The sequence below is a fragment of the Schistocerca nitens genome, chromosome 7 (genome assembly GCF_023898315.1).
Source record: "Schistocerca nitens isolate TAMUIC-IGC-003100 chromosome 7, iqSchNite1.1, whole genome shotgun sequence".
In the NCBI taxonomy this organism is placed as follows: domain Eukaryota; kingdom Metazoa; phylum Arthropoda; class Insecta; order Orthoptera; family Acrididae; genus Schistocerca; species Schistocerca nitens.
The window spans coordinates 137,840,326-137,864,392 of NC_064620.1; the positions used below are offsets into that span (position 1 = coordinate 137,840,326).

The 24,067-nt window shown below is 43.7% G+C and overlaps 1 protein-coding gene across 3 annotated transcripts in view; it reads left to right on the forward strand.

Moving 5' to 3' along the window:
* Positions 1-24,067, forward strand: part of LOC126194703 (A disintegrin and metalloproteinase with thrombospondin motifs 16) — a 504,959-nt gene that overhangs the window by 221,709 nt on the left and 259,183 nt on the right. For all 3 annotated transcript variants that reach the window (XM_049932938.1, XM_049932939.1, XM_049932940.1), the window contains exon 3: positions 6,191-6,254. In XM_049932938.1, coding sequence (XP_049788895.1) covers positions 6,191-6,254 — 64 coding nt within the window. The remainder of the gene's footprint in view (positions 1-6,190; positions 6,255-24,067) is intronic.

A 24,067-nucleotide genomic window follows, 5' to 3' on the forward strand; every position in this document is an offset into this window, starting at 1 on the left:
GTAACAGCTGTTAAAGTTGTGTACGACTGTGACTGAAGATAAAATTGTTTTCAAGTCATCTTCGCCCGCTGATGCGAGCGATTACCTCCGGTGTGTCCGCTGTCTGGTCACCCAATAGTCAAATATTGTTAGCGACATGTTGCTGCACGAATTTTATCCTGACTCATTGGCCTTCCCAAAACCGTCAGTCGCCTCGGTGTTTTCGACTCTGTTAGATAGGCTACGAGATCTTAATGGCTAAGAGAGAGATAAACCACCACAAATAGTTGGAAAGATGAAGCCTGACAAGATAGCTGAAAGCTGGCAAACAAGGTAAACATTACGTCTATCGTGTGTGAGAGATTCCAAGGGGAGGTGAGAGGGGGCTTCAAAAAGTTAGTTACATATGTCGTCGCACGCCAAGAGCATTACGCAACAAGAACAACACAGAAGGAAGTACTTGTAATGGATTTCCTGCAGACACACTTCAGCTTCTGTATAGTTAACAGATGCATCAGAGGCTACAGTGTGGGAGTGAAATGACACGGCAAGTGGAAACGTACTCCAAAGTTGAAGGAGTGGGACAGTACAACTCTTCGTGAAATTCTGGTGGAGTGTGGACCAGATGAAACACCGCGAACAGTCGTAGTGCTATGGTACCAACAAACGTACAAGGGCGGCACAGACGTGGCTGGCGCCGACCGGGAAGGAAGGCCATCGACATCGAGCACAGACGGTAATGTCCAGGCAATCGCAGAAACGATTCGGGGTAATCACACATTTTCAAACGATAAGGACTTTCACTCATCGATCTTCGAATCGCTTCGTGACTAACAGTCGGATTTCTAACGTCGAGGAATTGAAAGACTGTTAGAACCTTCCGTTCATTGTGTACAGAGGAATGATGGCTATGTCGAATAATACTGTCAAGTATCTTTGTCATTAGGAAGTGTGGTGTAGCGCTGAATAACAAGAACTTGGCCTGTTGTTACTGAGGACTGCAATGTTCGCATTTGTTGCAAGCTCATGTTATATGAAATAAATACTTTTTATCATTTATTGTTTACAATATGTAGATTGTCCAGTAGTTGTATTTGATTTATTTTCCTGACATATCTAAAGAGGGCCACTATGGACCGAGAGTAATGATGTTGAACTCCCCTCTTTTGAGCTAAGTAGTGCCGAGATGTACTGAGTCACCTCGTGCACTGTTGAATACTCTTAATAAACCTTCAGTTAAAGTGATTTGTTTAATGAGAACTGAATCAATGTTACTTTTCATTTTTGACATGGCATTAATCGTGTTAAAATATTTAAAGCATGGTACAACCAGGAAACAAAAGGGCTCATAACTCGGACGTAACATACTAACAAATTTTCAGAGTAGTGAGGTGTAGTGCATGTGTGTAATCGAGCAGATTTGTAGCACCAGGCGGTGTAATTGAAGGCTACTTTTCATCCAGTTTCTGTAAAAAGGAAAAGACGTGTAATAGCGTTCGGCTTAGATGTTCTAAGTGTTAACCGATGGAGGCAGACAGCACGGGCAAAAAAAAAAAAAAAAACTATAGGATGCTTCAAGAAGATTCATCCGATTTCACAACGCTATAGCCGGCCGAAGTGGCCGTGCGGTTAAAGGCGCTGCAGTCTGGAACCGCAAGACCGCTACGGTCGCAGGTTCGAATCCTGCCTTGGGCATGGATGTTTGTGATGTCCTTAGGTTAGTTAGGTTTAACTAGTTCTAAGTTCTAGGGGACTAATGACCTCAGCAGTTGAGTCCCATAGTGCTCAGAGCCATTTGAACCACAACGCTATATCTTATACCTGAATGAAGATAGAGCTTGCGGTGAATTTTAACTTACACGTACCACTAGAAAGGTTTTTGTTTTCAAAAGAATCGTTCTATTTTACAAGAGTGTATCTTTTACATGCATGCACAAGCAACCTTGGGATACTTTTCACAGTTACATTTAATACTGAACTTTGTATTTATTCTCCGCCGGACACATGATGAATATGAAGACGGCAGTCAAAGTCGTCTCTTATTTTTGGGAGCATCTTTGGAGTACTGCGTTCACTGTTGTTGCTATGCGGCGTCGTCCTTCATTCAAAGATTCGCAGTCAAAGATCAGTACGCTCCTTCAGTTTTAGGAGGCGCAATGTTGCACCTGTTGAAACTGAGAGAAAAAACCCTTTTGTTGGCGTGTTATCGCCGTCTTTAATCGACGCACAGTGGGTTATGAACAAGTAAGCTAGACGGCCGGAGTGGCCGAGCAGTTCTAGGCGCTACAGTCTGGAACCGCGTGACCTTTACGGTCGCAGGTTCGAATCCTGCCTCGGGCATGGATGTGTATGATGGCCTTAGGTTAGTTAGGTTTAAGTAGTTCTAAGTTTTAGGGGACTGATGACCTCAGAAGTTAAGTCCCATAGTTCTCAGAGCCATTTGAACCATTTTGAACCATTTGAACCATTTTTGAACAACCAAGCTATCTTTATCAGGAAAAATCTACCGGCAACTACACAAACTGCGTCGAGATAAACTTTTAGTTTCGATGCTTATATTAAAATCAAACCGAAGTCTCTATCTTTATTGAAGCTCAAAATATAGTCTTGTGAATTCGGACACTCTATCTGAAGCGCCCTGTGTTACAGAAGTTCACCCTGCCCGCCTCGCCACCTGAAAAGCAGTCGCGGCACATGCTACTGCAAGATACAAGGAAATGGTAACAATTTCGGTTCAGAAAATCGACACAGATTTAGTGGTGTTCTCAGAAAGAGCCGCCATAACAATGGACAAGCGCCCAGTACTGACTGTCTGCGACGGCGCCGCAGCGGAACACACGACAAGAAAATTCCGTCGTGTTGCACGAGGCGCGGGAAACTGAGAGCCCAGTGAAAGTGTCGATACGGCAGTGAGCTCCTCCCTCAAAAAACATAAGGTGCTTGTCCCGTGCCATTGTCAGCGCCGGCGACTCCAGGAAATTACGCTTAGACGCTCCAGGCAGGGCGTCCCAGACTCCAGTTCACAGTTCCGTTTTCCGGGTACGGACCGCCCAGTTGCATCCCATCGTGAGAACGTAATGCGCAACAAAAGCTGAAGCCTTTCGTAACGAAACTGACGGGATAGTGATACGAATCCACACAATATCTGGAAAAGTCCCGCGTTCTGACCCTAAATGGGCCAATCGCGTCCCGCAATCCGCAATGTCGTCCTCCGCCAATGGCGTCGCCGGATGCTGTATGGAGGGGCTCTCCGGGTGGTTTTCGGGTTTCCGGACCATGGAACCGCCACTAATCGGTCTAGAGGCCCCTCAGTTGGCATTATGGGTCTCAGCACGCGCCATTGCTAGTCTTCCCACCAAGGAAAACTTCCTAGTAGTGCTGGGAATCAAACTCGGGACACCCGCATGGGAGGCAGCCGTCAGCTACGGAGGCCAACAACGATTTTATGTCTGGTACGCAAAAGATTTTGCTCCTCTTTTAACAGCAGAGTATCGCAGACCGCTGGGAGAGCGAAACGTTCCTAGCGCTTGGAAAAAAGCGCACATCATTTCCGCTTTCAAGAAGAGTCGCCCGACATACGCAAAAAACTATAGACCTGTACCTCTGACGTCGGTTTGTTGTAGAATTTTTGAGCATGTTCCATGCTCGCGTATGATTACATTTCTGGAGTCCGAAAATCTCCTCTGTAGGGACCAACACCTGTTCCGAAAACAACAGTCGTGTCACACCCAGCTCGTACTGTTCGTTCACGACTCCCGGAAACCAGAGGATACCGTCGTCCATCTTGATGCCGTGTTCCTCGACTTCCGGAAGGCCTTCGATACGGTTCCGCACTGCCGCCTAATGAACAAAGTACGAGCGTACGGAATATCAGACCAGCTGTGGGATTGCACTGAAGAGTTTCTGGCGAAAGAACGCGTCATGCCATTTTCAACAGGAAGAAATCGTAGCCCAAGAGAGTGCTGCAGGACCATTACTTTTCATAGTATATGTAAATTACCTTCTGGATAACGTCGGAATTTCCATGGCGCTTTTCGCGGATGATGCTGTTGCATACAGAGAAGTCGCAACTCTCGAAAGTTGCAGCAAAAGGCAAGACGACCTGCAGCGGATCGACGTTTGGTGCAGGTGTCAGTATTGCCCATAAATAGGCAGAAAGACCCATTTTGGTATGATCACTGGAAGCAGTCACACCATAAAAGGCCCAGGAGCATGCGTACAGCACAGTTTCAAGTGGAACGACCACATAAAACTAATTGCAAGGAAGGCAAATTTCAGACTTAGATCAATTGGAAGTGTAGTCCACCCACAAAGGAGGTAACACAAAACCTCCGTTCGACCAATATTTCAATGTTTCTCGCCAGTCTGCGGATGCGTACCAGACAGGACTGACAGAACAAACAGATGTAAGAAGAGCAACGCGTTTCGTTACAGATTCGTTAAGAAAGCGCTAAAGTGCTGCAGAAATACTAAACCAACTCTGGTGGTGACAGACGCTGCTACAGAAGCGTTCTCCATCGCATTGTAGATTACTGTGAAAGTCCCGAGAGCGTACAGTCCTAGAAGAGTCAACCGGTATATTGCTTGCTCGTACGTACATCTCGGGAAAGAACATGATGATATTAAAGAGATTCAAACTCACACGGGGGCTTACTAACGACCGTTCTTCCCGCGAACCATTGACAACTGGAACAGGAGAGCGGGGAAAGGACAACGCTACACATCCTCCGTTACGCTTGTGGCTTGGAGAGCATAGGTATAAATGAAGTGTACTGCAGTTTAAGAGACTGTTACACCAAATGTGTTTCGCTTTTATTGGCAAAGCATCATAAGCGCAGGCTCTGTACGTACTGCATACATAATACGTTTCTACAATTCGATCCTTTTAGATAAAAAAAAAGATTTTTTTTATGAATGTAGTGTATAATTTACTCATGGTGTTTATTGTTTCTTGTTACATATTTTGAAGTCGAATTTTTTTTTCTCTCGGTGCTAACAGAAGATGCAGTCGAAAGAACTTGCTTTCACTCTCGCGCCTCGCTTTTTTCGGCTTATAATTAGCCACTTTTCCTATCATTTGCGTTTTTTGCAGAAATTAGCACAATTTCTCTTCACAGAAGTATTACTGAAGTTTGACAAGCAATGTGCTCTGTTGGACGACAAAAACATAATGCTTGATTCAATAGCTCAAAGTCATTTTTAGTCCAAAAGCAGTTTTGGCATCGTGATTAACAAATAATCCTAAAACTGTGAATGCAAATTCTGCAGTAATCAGTTTCATCTCGGTAAGTAGCGTTCCAGGTACAGCCCTACTGAATAATTCCGGCGCTATTAAAAAGAATACACTAATTCCTTTCTCAAGCAAACAGTAAAAATGAGATTTTCTATCGACATCTGATGACTCATCTTGTTTTCATGTCATTTTACCTGTTCACAAAGTCCATAACACGTTTCTTCCGTGAAGTAAAAAACTGCAATCTCCCTTGTAGCTTTCTACAACACCGAAAAAGTAAAGCCACTTTGCTTTACAGTACAAAAATTGCCGTCTCATTGCTTAGTTCACTTCCTGCATCTTGTTCCCAAGGTTCTGAAGAACTGGTGGCGTGGGTACTTGGCATATGTTGCTCAAAGAATCTGCTTGTCTTCTGCCTCTGTGCTGCACAGAGTTCACCAGCAGTTACTTCTGTTATCCGCCCGCGTTAAAGATGGGTACAACTAATATGGCACAGACATTAACATCGGTAAGTACCAAGAAGCAAAAGTAGGTCTTAGGTATTTATAAAAGTCTTAGAGCAATTAAAGCCCAATTAAGTAGAACCTTCCGCGAAATTTGTGTATGATAATTGATATCTCTAAATTTTCAAAGGACCGTGGTTGAATCGTATCAGCGACACTGTTTGGTGATAAACGGTGCTGTTAACATTATTATTATAACGCAATGAATCTCTACCGTCCGCGTCACTTCTAGTGTAAAAAAATTGATTATTGTCTATAATGGCCTTTCAGATTATGAGCGAATAAATTACATGTTAATTCATAACTGTGGATCAAAATCCTCAATAAGACTGGCATTGCAAGCACCAAAATGCAGAGATTGTAAATTCTCATAACCCTAGAAACGACTTATTATTGACAGAAGCTACGAGCAAAGATCGGCTGTGTAACACGTGATTGAAATAGGCTAACAACGTGGCTTTCTTTGCTGTTTCAGATACACCACCATATGGATAAGGATATGCTGCGGTCCGTGTTCCACGTGGAGTCCCACGATGAAGGTAAGCGACCGAATACTGCATTTCTTCCTAACACAGAGACAGCTCGACAAATATCCTTTGTTGTGATTTATTTACAATGTGCTGTGTAAGAAAGGTGAAATTACTTACTGCTTCAACAAAGCAATAACAAATTTTCGAAAATACATCCACTTTTTACTACGATCCTTTATCGTCAAGTGCTTATGGAACACGTGTTATGTTTAAGCACTTAATTTCAGACTTGGTGAAATTCCTAGTAATACATATCTGTAAGCATGAAGTGAGGATGTAGGTAAATCTCACAGTTCACTGCGCTTTGTCGTGGGTTTGAGTAACTGGATTTTTGAATGGGGGATAGGGTGGTTAATTTATTTCCAAATTTCGTTGATGGTTCAGAAGCTTCGTTCTGATTTATATCAAAAACCGAAGATCAAAATGGTTCACATGGCTCTGAGCACTATGGGACTTAACATCTATGGTGATCAGTCCCCTAGAACTTAGAACTACGTAAACCTAACTAACCTAAGGACGTCACACAACACCCAGTCATCACAAGGCAGAGAAAATCCCTGACCCCGCCGCGAATCGAACCCGGGAACCCGGGCGCAGGAAGCGAGAACGCTACCGCACGACCACGACCTGCGGACTCAAAAACCGAAGAGAAATCCAAAAACTTCTCCGCTGTCGTTAAGGTGGCACAATGGTCTGCTCGTGTAGAATCGAATCTGAACTTCGATAAAATTTCCCAGGGGCATAAACGTTGATCCTCTCCGATTCAAAAGCACAGGCACAGGCTTACTTATTGTTTCTGGAACTTCAGCCCATAACGAGAAGTATAGCTATACTTCTTTCGATACGGACTTTCTTGTGAGGACTGCGATTTCTAATTAAAATGAAAAAATATATAATTATGTTCTGATTCGCATATTTTCATCGGTCTACCAGGGCTCGTTTTCCATCTGGTTTGCACTTTTTTATTTTTATGGGTAAACTATTGTGATCCAAACTTTATAAAAGTTCATTCCAACTCCTGTTGTTTCCTTCTAACTTTCCTTTTATGCTACGTATGTTCGTTTAGTTCATTACCAACTTCAACATCTCGGAATCAGTCTGGTTTTTCACATGTCTTGACTGTACTTAGTAAACTCATCTCCGTACTCTTGGATATGCATTTCTTGCTTCTCCTTTACAACGTATGATTCACTTCCATATAACAGCGTGGCAGAGAAAATTCTTATAAAACATTCGTAGGTTTTATTCTTCATATGTCTGCTGTTTGTTTCGAAAATATTACTAAACTTGTTCATTTTCTTTTGTATATCTCTGTCACAGGCACTATATGTGAAGTAACTGACTCGTCTTTTATTTTATTCTTAACGTAGATTTAGTCCGAGTTGAGAGTCAACATATAATATCAATACCTTGAGCATTCTACACCGAAATTTTCACATCATATTCGTACCCTAAAAACTTTACTGCAGACGACAAAGTATCAGGAAAATCAATTGAACGGAATGGATAATGTTTTAAAAAGTGATTATTAGACGTACACCATCAACTGTAAAACAACTGTAATGGAACACAGCCGAAATAAAGCAGGCGATGCTGATGGAGTTAGTTTAACGGATGAGACATTGAAAGTAACAGACGAGTTTTGATAATTGGGGAGGGAAATAACTGACGATAGCAGAAGTACAAAGGATGTAAAACGTAGACTCGTTATAACAAAGAAAGTTTTTCTGAAACAGAAAAATATGTTAACTCCTCATACACCAGGAATATGACAAATGAGGATTACAGATGAGTCTGACATAAACGAAATAGCTGGTGCGAATAGTGACACTAAATTTGAAGGTTACATCAATGACGAAGCAGTTATGAGACAGGTAGAAAAGTTTAAATATTTAGGGGCATATATTGACAAAAAGGGGTTGGGTAATACAGAACAAAATACAGTGTACAACAAGGAAGAAAAGTAGTAGGGTGTATGAATTCGTTTTGATGGAAAAAGGCCATTTCTAACGACAATAAGACAAGAGTTGGTAGGCTAAAGGTTGGAACTGTCCTACGCTCTGGATCGGGACTATGGATTTTAAACGATGACCTCAGAACACGGTTAATAGCTGCGCAACTGGATTATTTACGAAGGAGCGCTATAATATCAAGAATCGAGAAAAAACTAATACTGAAATAAGAGATAGAATGAGCACCACTGAGATAGCGATGGACAGAATTCAAAGAAAATCATTATAGCGGTATGGACGGCATTTGTAGAGAATGCCGGATGATCGAAATTCAAAGAAAATTTTTGAATGGAAACCACGTGGCAGATGTAAACGCGGCACACCACGACGATTTTGGAATGACCACTTCAACAAACATAATGGAACATCGCGATGTGTGCAAGGAGGATCCCCTGAATAGAGCGGCTTGGCACAACATAAAAGGAACACAACAAAATGATATTATTAACTGACCTTTGTATTAATTAATACCGTAATAATAATGTTAGGAAGTCTTTTCTGAAGGTACTTGTCTGTAATGTGGCGTTGTACTGAAATGAACGTGGAGATACAGAATACCGACTAGGAGAGAATAGAAGCTTTTGAAACGTGATGCTACTGAAAATTAATTGGGAAGACAAAATAGCAAAGGAAGAGGTACTGAATCTAATCGGGGAGAAAATAAATTTATGGCACAACCTGACTAAAAGAAGGGATAGATTGTCACATCGAGAGGCATCAATGAAAAGTTAATGTCGTAACAGAGGAAAGCGTGTGGGATAAATAATGTAGAGGAAGACCATGGCTTGACTACACAATAAGGCATACATGGATGTAAGTTGCAGTAGCTGCGCAGAAATGAAGATACTTGCACAGGATATACCATCTTGGAGACCTGCATAAAGCTGTCTTCGCATTCGGTAAAGACCACAAAAACAACAAAATTCGTGTCGTGTTTATTCAGTTTATTAACTCCTGATGACCACTTTCTTTTCTAGAAATCAGCGTAAGATCGTCACAGATATTAATACTGAGAAATAATTTATCTGCAGCCCATTGTTTACTTCAAAACTTCATCTGCGACTAACATCGTCGATGTAGATACGATATACGTGAAAACTATACATTTGTCTCATTCCTTTGTTTATTGCGACCAGATCTGTCAGTTTCTCCATCGCACCAAGTACAAATTATGTGTTTTCGCACATCCTATGAATTGCTGACACCAGACGAAACTGTTCCAATACACTTTATTAAAATCCGTAGTTTGGTCTTAATACCGAGACTATTCTCTGTTGCGCACAAACGAAAAGGTGGTGACAGAATTCGTAACAGAGTAACGCCGATATTGGGATCGGCCACCGCAATAATTCTGCAGACAGCGTGTCGCACAAATCTGTACGGCTCCTGCCATCTGTAAATGTGCCGACATATTTCTCTCGGTCACTGACTCATTAAGACTGGCACGCTAACCTTTGCGTCGTCGTTGGCTGCCCGTGTAATACTCGGCACGAGATCGAAATCAAGATCAGGCCGCTCAATTATCTGCAGTCTGTCGGCAGCATGGTGCCAGCGTACGAGCTTGTCACGACCCACAGTCCCGGCTGCCGTCACCTTTGATATATCTCTATTCGTGCTTCACCCATCATATGTCGTATCTCCGCGAAAATTTCTCTCAGTCTTTCCGCCCAGTAGCTCGGCGCAAGTGCTTGAACGAACATCAAACTTAAGTCAACTGTACTTAGGAATCAATGCAGAAAACTTACGAACTTCAGACACATTTCCTGTCGGACAGGCCTTAAGTAAGTGCCAGAAAATCGCTGAAGACAACCAGATATTATTTACATATTCCTTTCCCTTCTACTGAGAGCAGGGGAGGCTGTTGTAGAACTTTGTTTTTCAAGCCAAATCGCAGTAAACTGGGAGTGGGACAAAGGAGTTCCTAACTAAGAACACTCGCTGGATGACGTAGGGAAACCTTCCGGAAGCTTTGCTCGTAACAGCACATGTGCAACTATTTTTGTTCCTATGACAAAGTTCTTGATTGTACCAGTCAAAAATTAAAATCGTGTGCCTATGTGAATGTGTGTGTAATGTCTGTGTAACTTATTCAGCCGATTCCCGGCGGGGTCAGGGATTTTCTCTGCCTCGTGATGACTGGGTGTTGTGTGATGTCCTTAGGTTAGTTAGGTTTAAGTACGAGGGCAGTTCAATAAGTAATGCAACACATTTTTTTTCTCGGCCAATTTTGGTTGAAAAAACCGGAAATGTTTGTGGAATATTTTCAAACATTCCCGCTTCGTCTCGTATAGTTTCATTGACTTCCGACAGGTGGCAGCGCTGTACGGAGCTGTTAAAATGGCGTCTGTAACGGATGTGCGTTGCAAACAACGGGCAGTATTCGAGTTTCTTTTGGCGGAAAACCAGGGCATCTCAGATATCCATAGGCGCTTGCAGAATGTCTACGGTGATCTGACAGTGGACAAAAGCACGGTGAGTCGTTGGGCAAAGCGTGTGTCATCATCGCCGCAAGGTCAAGCAAGACTGTCTGATCTCCCGCGTGCGGGCCGGCCGTGCACAGCTGTGACTCCTGCAATGGCGGAGCGTGCGAACACACTCGTTCGAGATGATCGACGGATCTCCATCAAACAACTCAGTGCTCAACTTGACATCTCTGTTGGTAGTGCTGTCACAATTGTTCACCAGTTGGGATATTCAAAGGTTTGTTCCCGCTGGGTCCCTCGTTGTCTAACCGAACACCATAAAGAGCAAAGGAGAACCATCTGTGCGGAATTGCTTGCTCGTCATGTGGCTGAGAGTGACAATTTCTTGTCAAAGATTGTTACAGGCGATGAAACATGGGTTCATCACTTCGAACCTGAAACAAAACGGCAATCAATAGAGTGGCGCCACACCCACTCCCCTACCAAGAAAAAGTTTAAAGCCATACCCTCAGCCGGTAAAGTCATGGTTACAGTCTTCTGGGACGCTGAAGGGGTTATTCTGTTCGATGCCCTTCCCCATGGTCAAACGATCAACTCTGAAGTGTACTGTGCTACTCTTCAGAAATTGAAGAAACGACTTCAGCGTGTTCGTAGGCACAAAAATCTGAACGAACTTCTCCTTCTTCACGACAATGCAAGGCCTCACACAAGTCTTCGCACCCGAGAGGAGCTCACAAAACTTCAGTGGACTGTTCTTCCTCATGCACCCTACAGCCCCGATCTCGCACCGTCGGATTTCCACATGTTTGGCCCAATGAAGGACGCAATCCGTGGGAGGCACTACGCGGATGATGAAGAAGTTATTGATGCAGTACGACGTTGGCTCCGACATCGACCAGTGGAATGGTACCGTGCAGGCATACAGGCCCTCATTTCAAGGTGGCGTAAGGCCGTAGCATTGAATGGAGATTACGCTGAAAAATAGTGTTGTGTAGCTAAAAGATTGGGGAATAACCTGGTGTATTTCAATGCTGAATAAAACAACCCCTGTTTCAGAAAAAAATGTGTTGCATTACTTATTGAACTGCCCTCGTAGTTCTAAGTTCTAGGGGACTGATGACCATGGCTGTTAGGTCCCATAGTGCTTAGAGCCAGAACCAGAACTTATTCAGCATACAGGAATTTTTGTTCGAGTATTGACTCGTTGGAGAGTAAGGGACTTTGCAGCAAAATACCGGGCAAGCTTATAGTGGGCAAAGGAAGTCCCAACTGGGAATATTTGAGAAGGATTTTTCCAGGCCTAGCATATGGCTTTCAAGAGAAAACTTTGGTCAGAACTGAGGAACAGAAACTATTTTTTTTAATTTAATTTTGAGGCAATATGTTCTAAGGAAAAATATGAAAGCCTAGTGTGTTTGTGGATGTATATGTTTATGTGTACAAACGGCATGTTCGTTAACTTGCTCTCGACATGTAAGTCTAGCTATTCCGTCCCATTCCCTGCCTGTAGGGAAGCCAGATGACAAGTCTTCAATTTTCGTCACCATCACCATAGAGCAAAAGATGTTTCTTGTAACTACACAGTCAGTAAACTAGGGATCCAATCGATCAAGCACTATGTATTGTATCCGGCACAAATACTGAGAGAAAGAACTGTGTGACTGGGCAGATCAGCTGATTATCCAGTAGTGTACGCGATCAGTTTCTGGAACATCACCATCTAACAACGAAAGGATTGCTGTTTGTAAGGCATATACATTTGAAACTTCCCCTTAGAAAAATTTATGAATTACTGTGCTGGTAAACCCTTTACGGTATTTGATTTTCAAACAGCTGAGCAAAACTGAACGTATTCAGACATTTCTCTCTTTACTTATTCTGATCATCACTAAACTGACACACAATATTTTTATCGCAACGCAATCTGACTTTCAAAAATCCCTACAAAAGAATGGCCCTGACTAACAATAACCTATACCTTTCATGAATCACTTACCTCACAAAAATCTTCGTTACTCGAACTACTGCAATACAGCGAGCGCCAATACTGCAAGCTAAATAAAAGATTCTAACTACTGCAGTCATTACCTACTGATAGGCATAGTTAGCAAATGAAAGATTTTGATAGAGAACAAACAATGTATTTACCTTAATAGCGTTCAAAAGTCATTATATATATATATATATATATATATATATATATATATATATATATATATATATATATATATATATATATATATCAATTCATGACATCCAGTCTTACAAATTTACTGTCTCTGATGGACACACGTCCAGATCATCCGCTCTCAAAACTGTGTCATCTCTCTCCCCACATCCACCACTGCTGGCGGCTCACTTCCAACTGTGCAACGCTACACGCTGTTAACAGCCAACTGCCCAACACTACAATAGCAAATTCCAACAATGCAAACCAGCCACAGCCTTCACACAGCACAGTCAGTGATTTTCATAAAGAGCGCTACATGGCGTTACCAACATAAAAACCTAAACAGCCTACTTACACATTATCTGGTCAACTGTATCCGGACACTCCTTTGTAACGCGGAACTGACCACCAGAAGTCACGAGGGGCAGACCGGCCGGTATAGAAAGAGGCGGGGATTATTGTGTTAGTCAGTCGAGAGCGCGATGCCGCGGAAGACGGAACGGAGTGCATGCGCGCGTCTTGGCGGACGCTTCGGCCGCGCAGAGTTTGTCGACTGCTGTGCGGCGGTCCCAGCCCCACCGACTACCCCTCTTACGACGAGCCAGGCTACAGCGGCAGGACAGTCGATTAAGACGACACCGACTTCGGAGGAAGAGCTCCTGAGCATGACAACCTCGGCTGCTTGAACAGTTCACTCCAGCATCACAGCGGACGACGGCAAGAGACGACCCATCTCCCGACCGCCGCAAGTCAGCCCGCGCCCTCCGCGACACCGTTCGAGACCCGGAACCAGACAGGACGGCGTTGGGACTCACTGAATTCGACCTGCATCCGATATACATCACAACCATTAACACTGCTCTAAGTTATCAAATTACAGTGGAAGATCGCGGACGGCGACATCAGCTGGCCAGGGACAGGCTTGCCCGACGCGATCGGATCACAAACGCGACGCCTTTTTCGATGGCGACAGGACTCCTACTGCGCCCTTGCATCGGACACAGAACCCCTTCACCACCCTTTGGACGACCGGGACATCTAACGCCAAGAGGACGAGAGACCATTTCACTTGGTGCCCCGCAAACGTGCAGTACGGAAACGGAAAAAATCACAGGACCCGGCAGACGTCCAGAAACGCCAACTCCCGATGCTGACTACCAACAATTAAGATACACTTCAACCTGAACCTGTCAGTATGGATACAATACCTCATTTTGACGACAGAGCATCACCGCAACCACCCAGCACTGGTCTATCAACGTTGATTCAATTGCTACCTGCCAAGGAAGCACCAATTACTACACAACATACAGGAAAGTACTTCTCACTCAACGCAGAACTCGAGAAGCACATCCCCAGCCCAGTGAAAGCGATATATAAAATAAAGTATCATTTTGAAACCATAATGGATCAAAGGAAAAGATTCCATTTCTTCTAGATCTTAAAAATCCCAATCTACATGGCCGAGCGGTTCTAGGCACTGCAGTCTGGAACCGCGAGACCGCTACTGTCGCAGGTTCTAATCCTGCCTCGGGCATGGATGTATGTGATGTCCTTAGGTTAGTTAGGTTTAAGTAGTTCTAAGTTCTAGGGGACTGATGACCTCAGAAGTTAAGGCCCATAGTGCTCAGAGCCATTTGAACCATTTTGAACCCAATCTACACACACCAACCACTAACGGACAGATCCTACGAATAGTGATCGAATACCTGCCCCTGAAGATTCCATAGTATGAATTACATTCAATGGGTTTTACACAAGCAAACGTCAACCAGTTTACAATCAACAAATTCATTGCCCAACCCGTGTATTGCGGGACGTTACCAGCAGGACCAACCCGCTCATCGATTTATGACGTCAAACCCATCTTGGACACGTGATGGCTGGGTGTTGTGTGCTGTCCTTAGGTTAGTTAGGTTTAAGTAGTTCTAAGTTCTAGGGGACTTATGACCACAGCAGTTGAGTCCCATAGTGCTCAGAGCCATTTGAACCATTTGAACCCATCTTGGACACCACAGTACAAATGTAAACATATCGCCCCAAGGGAGAACCGCCCCAGTGAAAACTGTGTCAGCAGTTCCTCCACACCGCCAACTACTGTCAGCTACCAGCATGGTGTGTCAAATGCATTGGTCTTCACCCCTCGAAGAACTGTACCAAACCACTGGTACAGAAATCACACTGTGTAAAATGCCAGGGCGACCATCCCGCCATCTGGAGAGGCTGACCCACATATCAGTAAGTCTTCCGAACCTATACAGCACAAGGCCTGGCAATTGAAGGACAGGCCGGCCGCTGGTGGCCGAGCGGTTTTGGCGCTACAGTCTGGAACCGCGCGACCGCTACGGTCGCAGGTTCGAATCCTGCCGAGCGGTTCTGGCGCTACAGTCGGGAACCGCGCGACCGCTACGGTCGCAGGTTCGAATCCTGCCTCGGGCATGGATGTGTGTGTTGTCCTTAGGTTAGTTAGGTGTAAGTAGTTCTAAGTTCTAGGGGACTTATGACCTCAGCAGTTGAGTCCCATAGTGCTCAGAGCCATTCGAATCCTGCCTCGGGCATGGATGTGTGTGTTGTCCTTAGGTTAGTTAGGTTTAAGTAGTTCTAAGTTCTAGGGGACTTATGACCTCAGCAGTTGAGTCCCATAGTGCTCAGAGCCAACCAATTGAAGGACAACAACAACAAACAACAGCCACTGCAGCACCACCCCTCCGAATGATCCTTACCATTATCCACCACTCCTGACGAAGTTCTCAGCAGCAATATCGACACACATCTCCATCAGGAATTCCAGACAACCGCAACCTTCCCATTGCACGACCAGCCATCAGTCTTCAATCTTCAGGTGATACTGGCCATCCTCTCCATTTACAGATTTTTTCGAGACACTGATGTCAAAATCATCGATATCGTCAAGGAGACCTTCCACAAATTCTGTGCCTCACCAGACAGTATCCCAAATTTCCTAGTTCTCTGTGAAGGATTGATAAGGATCTTTGAGCCCAACAATGGCGATTAGACCTCACAGGATGGAAACCTTTCTGTATCTATTTTTAACGCCAATGGAGTATAAAACAAAAGACATGAACTGAAAGACTTCATCAGCAAGTATAAAACAGACATCTTATTCCTCACTGTAACTCACCTGTGCCCATCGCATCTTTTCAAACTGTGCAACACGACGGGCTACCGAATGAACCAGACAAATTTCAGGGGGAGAGGGGGGGGGGGGGGGGGAAGGACGGCAATCTGTCTCAGACACTCCATCGCGCATGTTCCACATGCCCTTCCATAACAGGCCATTCTTCTGGCCCTTGCTTTGATCACAACCAAGGTAGATTCTTTCTACACGTCGGTCAAGAGCCTGAAGATGGCAGAGTAAAACGCTGAAACTGGTTGCCAAATAAAATAAGGTTGAAAATTAACTGTTGAAAGATATTTAATGGGACATCCACTTTTGGCATGAGTTAGAAACTCGACTTCTCTCTTCAGAAAACCTTCTCTGGTTTCGGTTTTTGAGGGATAATGGGCTACCATTCCTTCAAAGGCATCAGGCACCTCATTAAGAGTGTTCCAGCAGAGTTCAAGCCGTCATAATGGTTAGGGACGGACACACCCATATTAATCATCGCTAATAGGAGTCTCAATACTTTTGATCAGATAGTGTAATTTAGCATCACAGTTTTCTTTTACTATTCTGTTGCATCCGATAATAATTATGATAATAATAATCAGCTGCGCGCTTAAATGGTTCTCTAACACTTATCTGAGTTGTCTGGCGCTAATCCGATCGACGTAGATAGGACGTTAAGCACTAACCTTCAAACTTTCCCAATCAGGGAACTACATTTCCACTTAACGAGGATAAATAGCGTTGTTCTGGGGCATCAGCGTTACTGTACTCTGTCTCAGGCTTATAGTTTATGTTACTGTCTGAGTCAAGGAATCTCTTGCTGAATTCACTTACACACACCAAACAAAGACAAGCGTTTTCTGGACATCGACAATTTTAGTTAGGTGTCTCACTCGTAATGCTTTTTTCCTACCGTTCAGTTGTCTACACTCTTCACGCTTCGTAGTCTGTAATTGGCGTATTAAACTAATACCTTTAAACTCCTGTAAATGAACATTTTTCAATGCTTCGTTGTATATGCACGGTTAACTGGTCCGCAGGGTCACCCACATGTCCACCACGTTGTCCTCGACATTCAGGTTCCGCCTGCGCATAATATTCTGCTTAGCTACTGTTCATAGTGGCTGGCAGAATACAGCATTTTGAAACATCCTCCAACCATGGAATTATTTCATCGGGTGACTTGTTGGGAAAAAGACAGGAACGCTTCTCAAATTGCTTCAGATATCGAAAACCTTGAGCCTTGAGCGCAGCTTCTCGGAATCCAAGGTCACGACAGGTTGCTTCTCGGAGGGCGCGACCCTTCCTGACAATCACCGACAACGTTGCTTCATCGACAATGAATTTTCTTAATCACGAGTATTCATAGAACCCACTATTTCAAAATTGCTGCACCGAGTGTCTGGGGAAACGTCTGCAAAGATAGGCAACTTGAACTTGGCAGGGTAATTACCTTTCATTTCTTCCAGAACATAGCAATTATTACTGCGGTACAATCTGAACATCACACGTAGCTTATGCTGAACGTATTTTACAATAAAGTTAAAAAGTCCTTCGTAGTTTCGCGGTAGAGGGCTCAGTACTGATGTCACACGTTGTTGTTGTGATTGAAAGGTGGCCGAAAGTATACCAGCAGCTATGAAATGTACTGACCTTACCTAACTGCAGACAGTCATAGCATCTTTAACAGAGCAGAAGGCTGTTTTATGATATATCAGTAACATTTGCTCTCCGTTGTAGGATGATCGTGATCCGTTTTGGTATCAAATTTAAAGCTGCTTCTTACAAGGGAACCTCCCCGTCGCACCCCCCTCAGATTTAGTTATACGTTGGCACAGTGGATAGGCCTTGAAAAACTGAACACAAATCAATCGAGAAAACAGGAAGAAGTTGTGTGGAACTATGAAAAAAATAAGCAAAATATACAAACTGAGTAGTCCATGCGGAGGATACGCAACATCAACGAGAGTGTGAGCTCAGGAGCGCTGTGGTCCCGTGGTTAGCGTGAGCACCTGCGGAATGAGAGGTCCTTGGTTCAAGTCTACCCTCGAGTGAAAATTTTAATTTTTTGTTTTCAGACAATTATCAAAGTTCAGGCACTGACACATAATCAACTTAGCTCTCCAAAATTCCAGGACATGTTCAGATTTGCTTGGACATATGCAGGATTTGACGGTCTACACACGGAAAAATTTGAAAACGTTACAAACATATGTTTTGATACAGCACAGGCAAAACTGTGCGACTGTGAAACTGTTGCATTCATTTGTTGCAGGTTATGTTACAAACTCTTATCTTTTCATCACTTTTTTGGGAGTGATTATCACATCCACAAGAAAACCTAAATCGGGCAAGGTAGAAGAATCTTTTTATCCGTTCGCCAAGTGTACAAGTTAGGTGGGACGACAACATATTCCTGTCATGTGAAGCACATGCCGTCACCAGTGTCGTATGGAATATATCAGACGTGTTTTCATGTGGAGGAATCGGTTGACCTATGACCTTGCAATCAAATGTTTTCGGTTCCCATTGGAGAGGCACATCCTTTCGTCTACTAATCGCACGGTTTTGCAGTGCGGTCGCAAAACACAGACACTAAACTTATTACAGTGAACAGTGACGTCAATGAACGAACGGACAGATCATAACTTTGCGAAAATAAAGAAATTAAAATTTTCACTCGAAGGAAGACTTGAACCAAGGACCTCTCGTTCCCCAGGTGCTCACGCTAACCACGGGACCACGGCGCTCCTGAACTCACATTCTCCTTGATGTTGCCTATCTTGCGCATGGACTACTCAGTTTGTATATTTTGCTTATTTTTTTTCATAGTTCCACACAACTTCTTCCTGTTTTCTCGATTAATCTGTGTTCAGTTTTTCAAGGCCTATCCACTGTGCCAACTTATAACTAAATCTGAGGGGGGTGCGATGGGGAGGTTCCCTTGTTAGCATGGATCACTCAGTAGAACACCCCAGAGACACCTGAGCAAAGCAGACAGGTTCCAGAAACGATTTTGCTTCATCGCCTGCAGTCTCGTTGTACCAGTCCACATTTTGCAACTGCTTACACTTAACGACGGTCAGCTTTTTCAGTCGCGAAGGATAATATATGTAACACACCTCATAGATGTTAGAGACTCGCCCTTATTTTCTGTATACATTTTAAACCTGCACTAACTTAGTATCCTACACACCAGCTTCAAGCCAGCTTATTTTCTTTCCTTACAAACCTCTAAGTACATCATGTGAGACTCTTTAAGCCGTAAAAGTTATTTCTTCTGGCTGAAAAACTGACTCGAAAACCTCTAAGTACATCATGTGAGACTCTTTAAGCCGTAAAAGTTATTTCTTCCGGCTGAAAAACTGACTCGAAGTGCCAGACAATAAGAAAAAACAGCGAGCAAGTTAGACATATAACTGTACTTTAAAGGGGAGCACTAAATCAAATATTTATTTTGGCTTCTTTATAACTGACTCTGAAGACATATCTTTGCTAGATGTCTTTGAAAACTTAAAAAAACTATGGCTGCATTATATGCAAAGCGATAGAGCGAAGAGTCGGAGAGTTTAGGAAATTGGACTAATATTGAGGAGGAGCGGTCCCAGGATTCGTTCGTAAACAAGTCAGTATAGCATTGAAAACAGTACGTAGTTTTCTAGGTACAAGACATCTTTTCTTGTCACCTACCGTGGTTTAAACATCACTGACATGACTCGGTTGTAACACGGAAAGGGTGCGCTGCGGATGAAAGACAGAACCACACTGAAGAGCCTAAGAAACTGGCACACCTTCCTAATATTGTATAGGATGCCGGCGAGCATGCGGAAGTGCTGCAACAAGACGTGACATGGACTCGACTAATGTCTGAAGTACAGCTGCAGGAATTAGAGACCATGAGTCCTGCAGGGCTGTCGATAAATCCATAATAAATCCGTAAGAGTGCGAGGGGTGGAGATCTCAGCACGTTGCAAGGCATTACAAATATGCTCAATAATGTTCATGTCTGCGGAGTCTGGTGGCCAGCCGAAGTGTTTAAACTGAGGACAATTTTTTTGGAGCCACTTTGTAGCAATTATGGACATGTGGGGTGTCGCTTTGTCCTGCTGGGATTGTCCAACTCCTCCAGAATGCACAATGGCCATGAATGGATGCAGGTGGTCAGACAGGATGCTTATATACTTGTCACCTGTCAGAATCGTATCTAGACGTATCAGGGGTTCCATATCATTCCAACTGCACATGTCCCACACCATTACAGAGCCTCCACCAGTTTGAACAGTCCCCTGCTGACATGCAAGGTCCTTGGATTCATGAGGTTGTCTCCATACCCGTATACGTCCATCGGCTTGATACAATTTGAAACGAGACTCGCCCGACGAGGCAACATGTTTCCAGTCATCAACAGTCCAGTTCAAATGGTTCTGAGCACTATGGGACTTAACATCTGTGGTCATCAGTCCCCTAGAACTTAGAACTACTTAAACCTAACTAACCTAAGGACATCACACACATCCATGCCCGAGGCAGGATTCGAACCTGCGACCGTAGCAGTCGCGCGGTTCCGGACTGCGCGCCTAGAACCGCTAGACCACCGCGGCCGGCATCAACAGTCCGGTGTCGGTGCTGACGAGCCCAAGCGAGGCGTAAAGCTTTGTGTCATGCAGTCATCAAGGGTACACGAGTGGGCCTCCTGCTCCGAAAGCCCATATCGATGATGTTTCGTTGACTGGTTCGCACGCTGACATTTGTTGATGGCCATCTACAGCAATTTGCGGAAGGATTGCACTCCTGTCACGTTGAACGATTCTGTTGAGCCATCGTTGGTCCTGTTCTTGCGGGATCCTTTTCCGGCCGCACCGATGTCGGAGATTTGATGTTTTACCGGATTCCTGATACTCACGGTACTCTCGTGAAATGGTCGTACGGGAAAATCCCCACTTCATTGCTACCTCGGAGATGCTGTGTCCCAACACTCATGCGCCGACTATAACATCAAGTTCAAACTAAGTTAAATGTTGATAAGCTGCCATTGTAGCAGCAGTAACCGATCTAAGAACTGCCGCAGACGCTTGTTGTCTTAATTAGGAGTTGCCGACGCAGCGCCGTATTCTGCCTGTGTACCTGTCTCTGTATTCGAATACACATGCCTACACCAGTTTCTATGGCGCTTCAGTGAACGACGCCTGCCCACGGACTTTTTATTTCATTTATTTACTCACTGAATAAGACCCGCTTGGACATTTTCATTTTTTTTAAATGGAGAAACGTGCAATTAATTGTGTCATTTGCATATAATCTAACTAATTCAAACTTTATATTCTTATTAACTGCATTTGGTATTTTGCTTTTGGGTATTAAGACGGATAAGTTTTACAACCCCCCCATGAACCATGGACCTTGCCGTCGGTGGGGAGGCTTGCGGGCCTCAGCGATACAGATGGCCGTACCGTAGGTGCAACCACAACGGAGGGGTATCTGTTGAGAGGCCAGACAAACATGTGGTTCCTGAAGAGGGGCAGCAGCCTTTTCAGTAGTTGCAGGGGCAACAGTCTGGATGATTGACTGATCTGGCCTTGTAACATTAACCAAAACGGCCTTGCTGTGCTGGTACTGCGAACGGCTGAAAGCAAGGGGAAACTACAGCCGTAATTTTTCCCGAGGACATGCAGCTTTACTGTATGATTAAATGATGATGGTGTCCTCTTGGGTAAAATATTCCGGAGGTAAAATAGTCCCCCATTCGGATCTCCGGGCGGGGACTACTCAAGGGGACGTCATTATCAGGAGAAAGAAAACTGGCGTTCTACGGATCGGAGCGTGGAATGTCAGATCCCTTAATCGGGCAGGTAGGTTAGAAAATTTAAAAAGGGAAATGGATAGGTTAAAGTTAGATATAGTGGGAATTAGTGAAGACCGGTGGCAAGAGGAACAAGACTTTTGGTTAGGTGAATACAGGGTTATAAATACAGAATCAAATAGGGATAATGCAGGAGTAGATTTCATAATGAATAAAAAAATAGGAGTGCGGGTTACCTACTACAAGCAGCATAGTGAACGCATTATTGTGGCCAAGATAGACACAAAGCCCATGCCTACTACAGTAGTACAAGTTTATATGCCAACTAGCTCTGCAGATGATGAAGAAATTGAAGAAATGTATGACGAGATAAAAGAAATTATTCAGGTGGTGAAGGGAGACGAAAATTTAATAGTCATGGGTGACTGGAATTCGTCAGTAGGAAAAGGGAGAGAAGGAAACATAGTAGGTGAATATGGATTGGGGGGAAGAAATGGAAGAGGAAGCCGCCTTGTAGAATTTTGCACAGAGCATAACTTAATCATAGCTAACACTTGGTTCAAGAATCATAAAAGAAGGTCGTATACCTGGAAAAATCCTGGAGATACTAAAAGGTATCAGACAGATTATATAATGGTAAGACAGAGATTTAGGAACCAGGTTTTAAATTGTAAGACATTTCCAGGGGCAGATGTGGATTCTGACCACAATCTATTGGTTATGAACTGCAGATTCAAACTGAAGAAACTGCAAAAAGGTGGGAATTTAAGGAGATGGGACCTGGATAAACTGAAAGAACCAGAGGTTCTACAGAGTTCCAGGGAGAGCATAAGGGAACAATTGACAGGAATGGGGGAAAGAAATACAGTAGAAGAAGAATGGATAGCTCTGAGGGATGAAGTAGTGAAGGCAGCAGACGATCAAGTAGGTAAAAAGGCGAGGGCTAATAGAAATCCTTGGGTAACAGAAGAAATATTGAATTTAATTGATGAAAGGAGAAAATATAAAAATGCAGTGAATGAAGCAGGCAAAAAGGAATACAAACGTCTCAAAAATGAGATCGACAGGAAGTGCAAAATGGCTAGGCAGGGATGGCTAGAGGACAAATGTAAGGAAATAGAGGCTTGTCTCACTAGGGGTAAGATAGATACTGCCTACAGGAAAATTAAAGAGACCTTTCGAGAGAACAGAACCACTTGTGTGAATATCAAGAGCTCAGATGGCAACCCAGTTCTAAGCAAAGAAGGGAAGGCAGAAAGGTGGAAGGAGTAAATAGAGGGTTTATACAAGGGCGATGTACTTGAGGACAATATTATGGAAATGGAAGAGGATGTAGACGAAGACGAAATGGGAGATAAGATACTGCGTGAAGAGTTTGACAGAGCACTGAAAGACCTGAGTCGAAACAAGGCCCCGGGAGTAGACAACATTCCATTAGAACTACTGATGGCCTTGTGAGAATATCAAGAGCTCAGATGGCAACCCAGTTCTAAGCAAAGAAGGGAAGGCAGAAAGGTGGAAGGAGTAAATAGAGGGTTTATACAAGGGCGATGTACTTGAGGACAATATTATGGAAATGGAAGAGGATGTAGGCGAAGACGAAATCGGAGATAAGATACTGCGTGAAGAGTTTGACAGAGCACTGAAAGACCTGAGTCGAAACAAGGCCCCGGGAGTAGACAACATTCCATTAGAACTACTGATGGCCTTGGGAGAGCCAGTCATGACAAAACTCTACCATCTGGTGAGCAAGATGTATGAGACAGGCGAAATACCCTCAGACTTCAAGAAGAATATAATAATTCCAATCCCAAAGAATGCAGGTGTTGACAGATGTGAAAATTACCGAACTATCAGTTTAATAAGTCACAGCTGCAAAATACTAACGCGAATTCTTTACAGACGAATGGAAAAATTGGTAGAAACGGACCTCGGGGAAGATCAGTTTGGATTCCGTAGAAATGTTGGAACACGTGAGGCAATACTAACCTTACGACTTATCTTAGAAGAAAGATAAGAAAAGGCAAACCTACGTTTCTAGCATTTGTAGACTTAGAGAAAGCTTTTGACCATGTTAACTGGAATACTCTCTTTCAAATTCTGAAGGTGGCAGGAGTAAAATACAGGGAGCGAAAGGCTATTTACAATTTGTACAGAAACCAGATGGCAGTTATAAGAGTCGAGGGGCATGAAAGGGAAGCAGTGGTTGGGAAAGGAGTGAGACAGGGTTGTAGCCTCTCCCCCCGATGTTATTCAATCTGTATATTGAACAAGCAGTAAAGGAAAC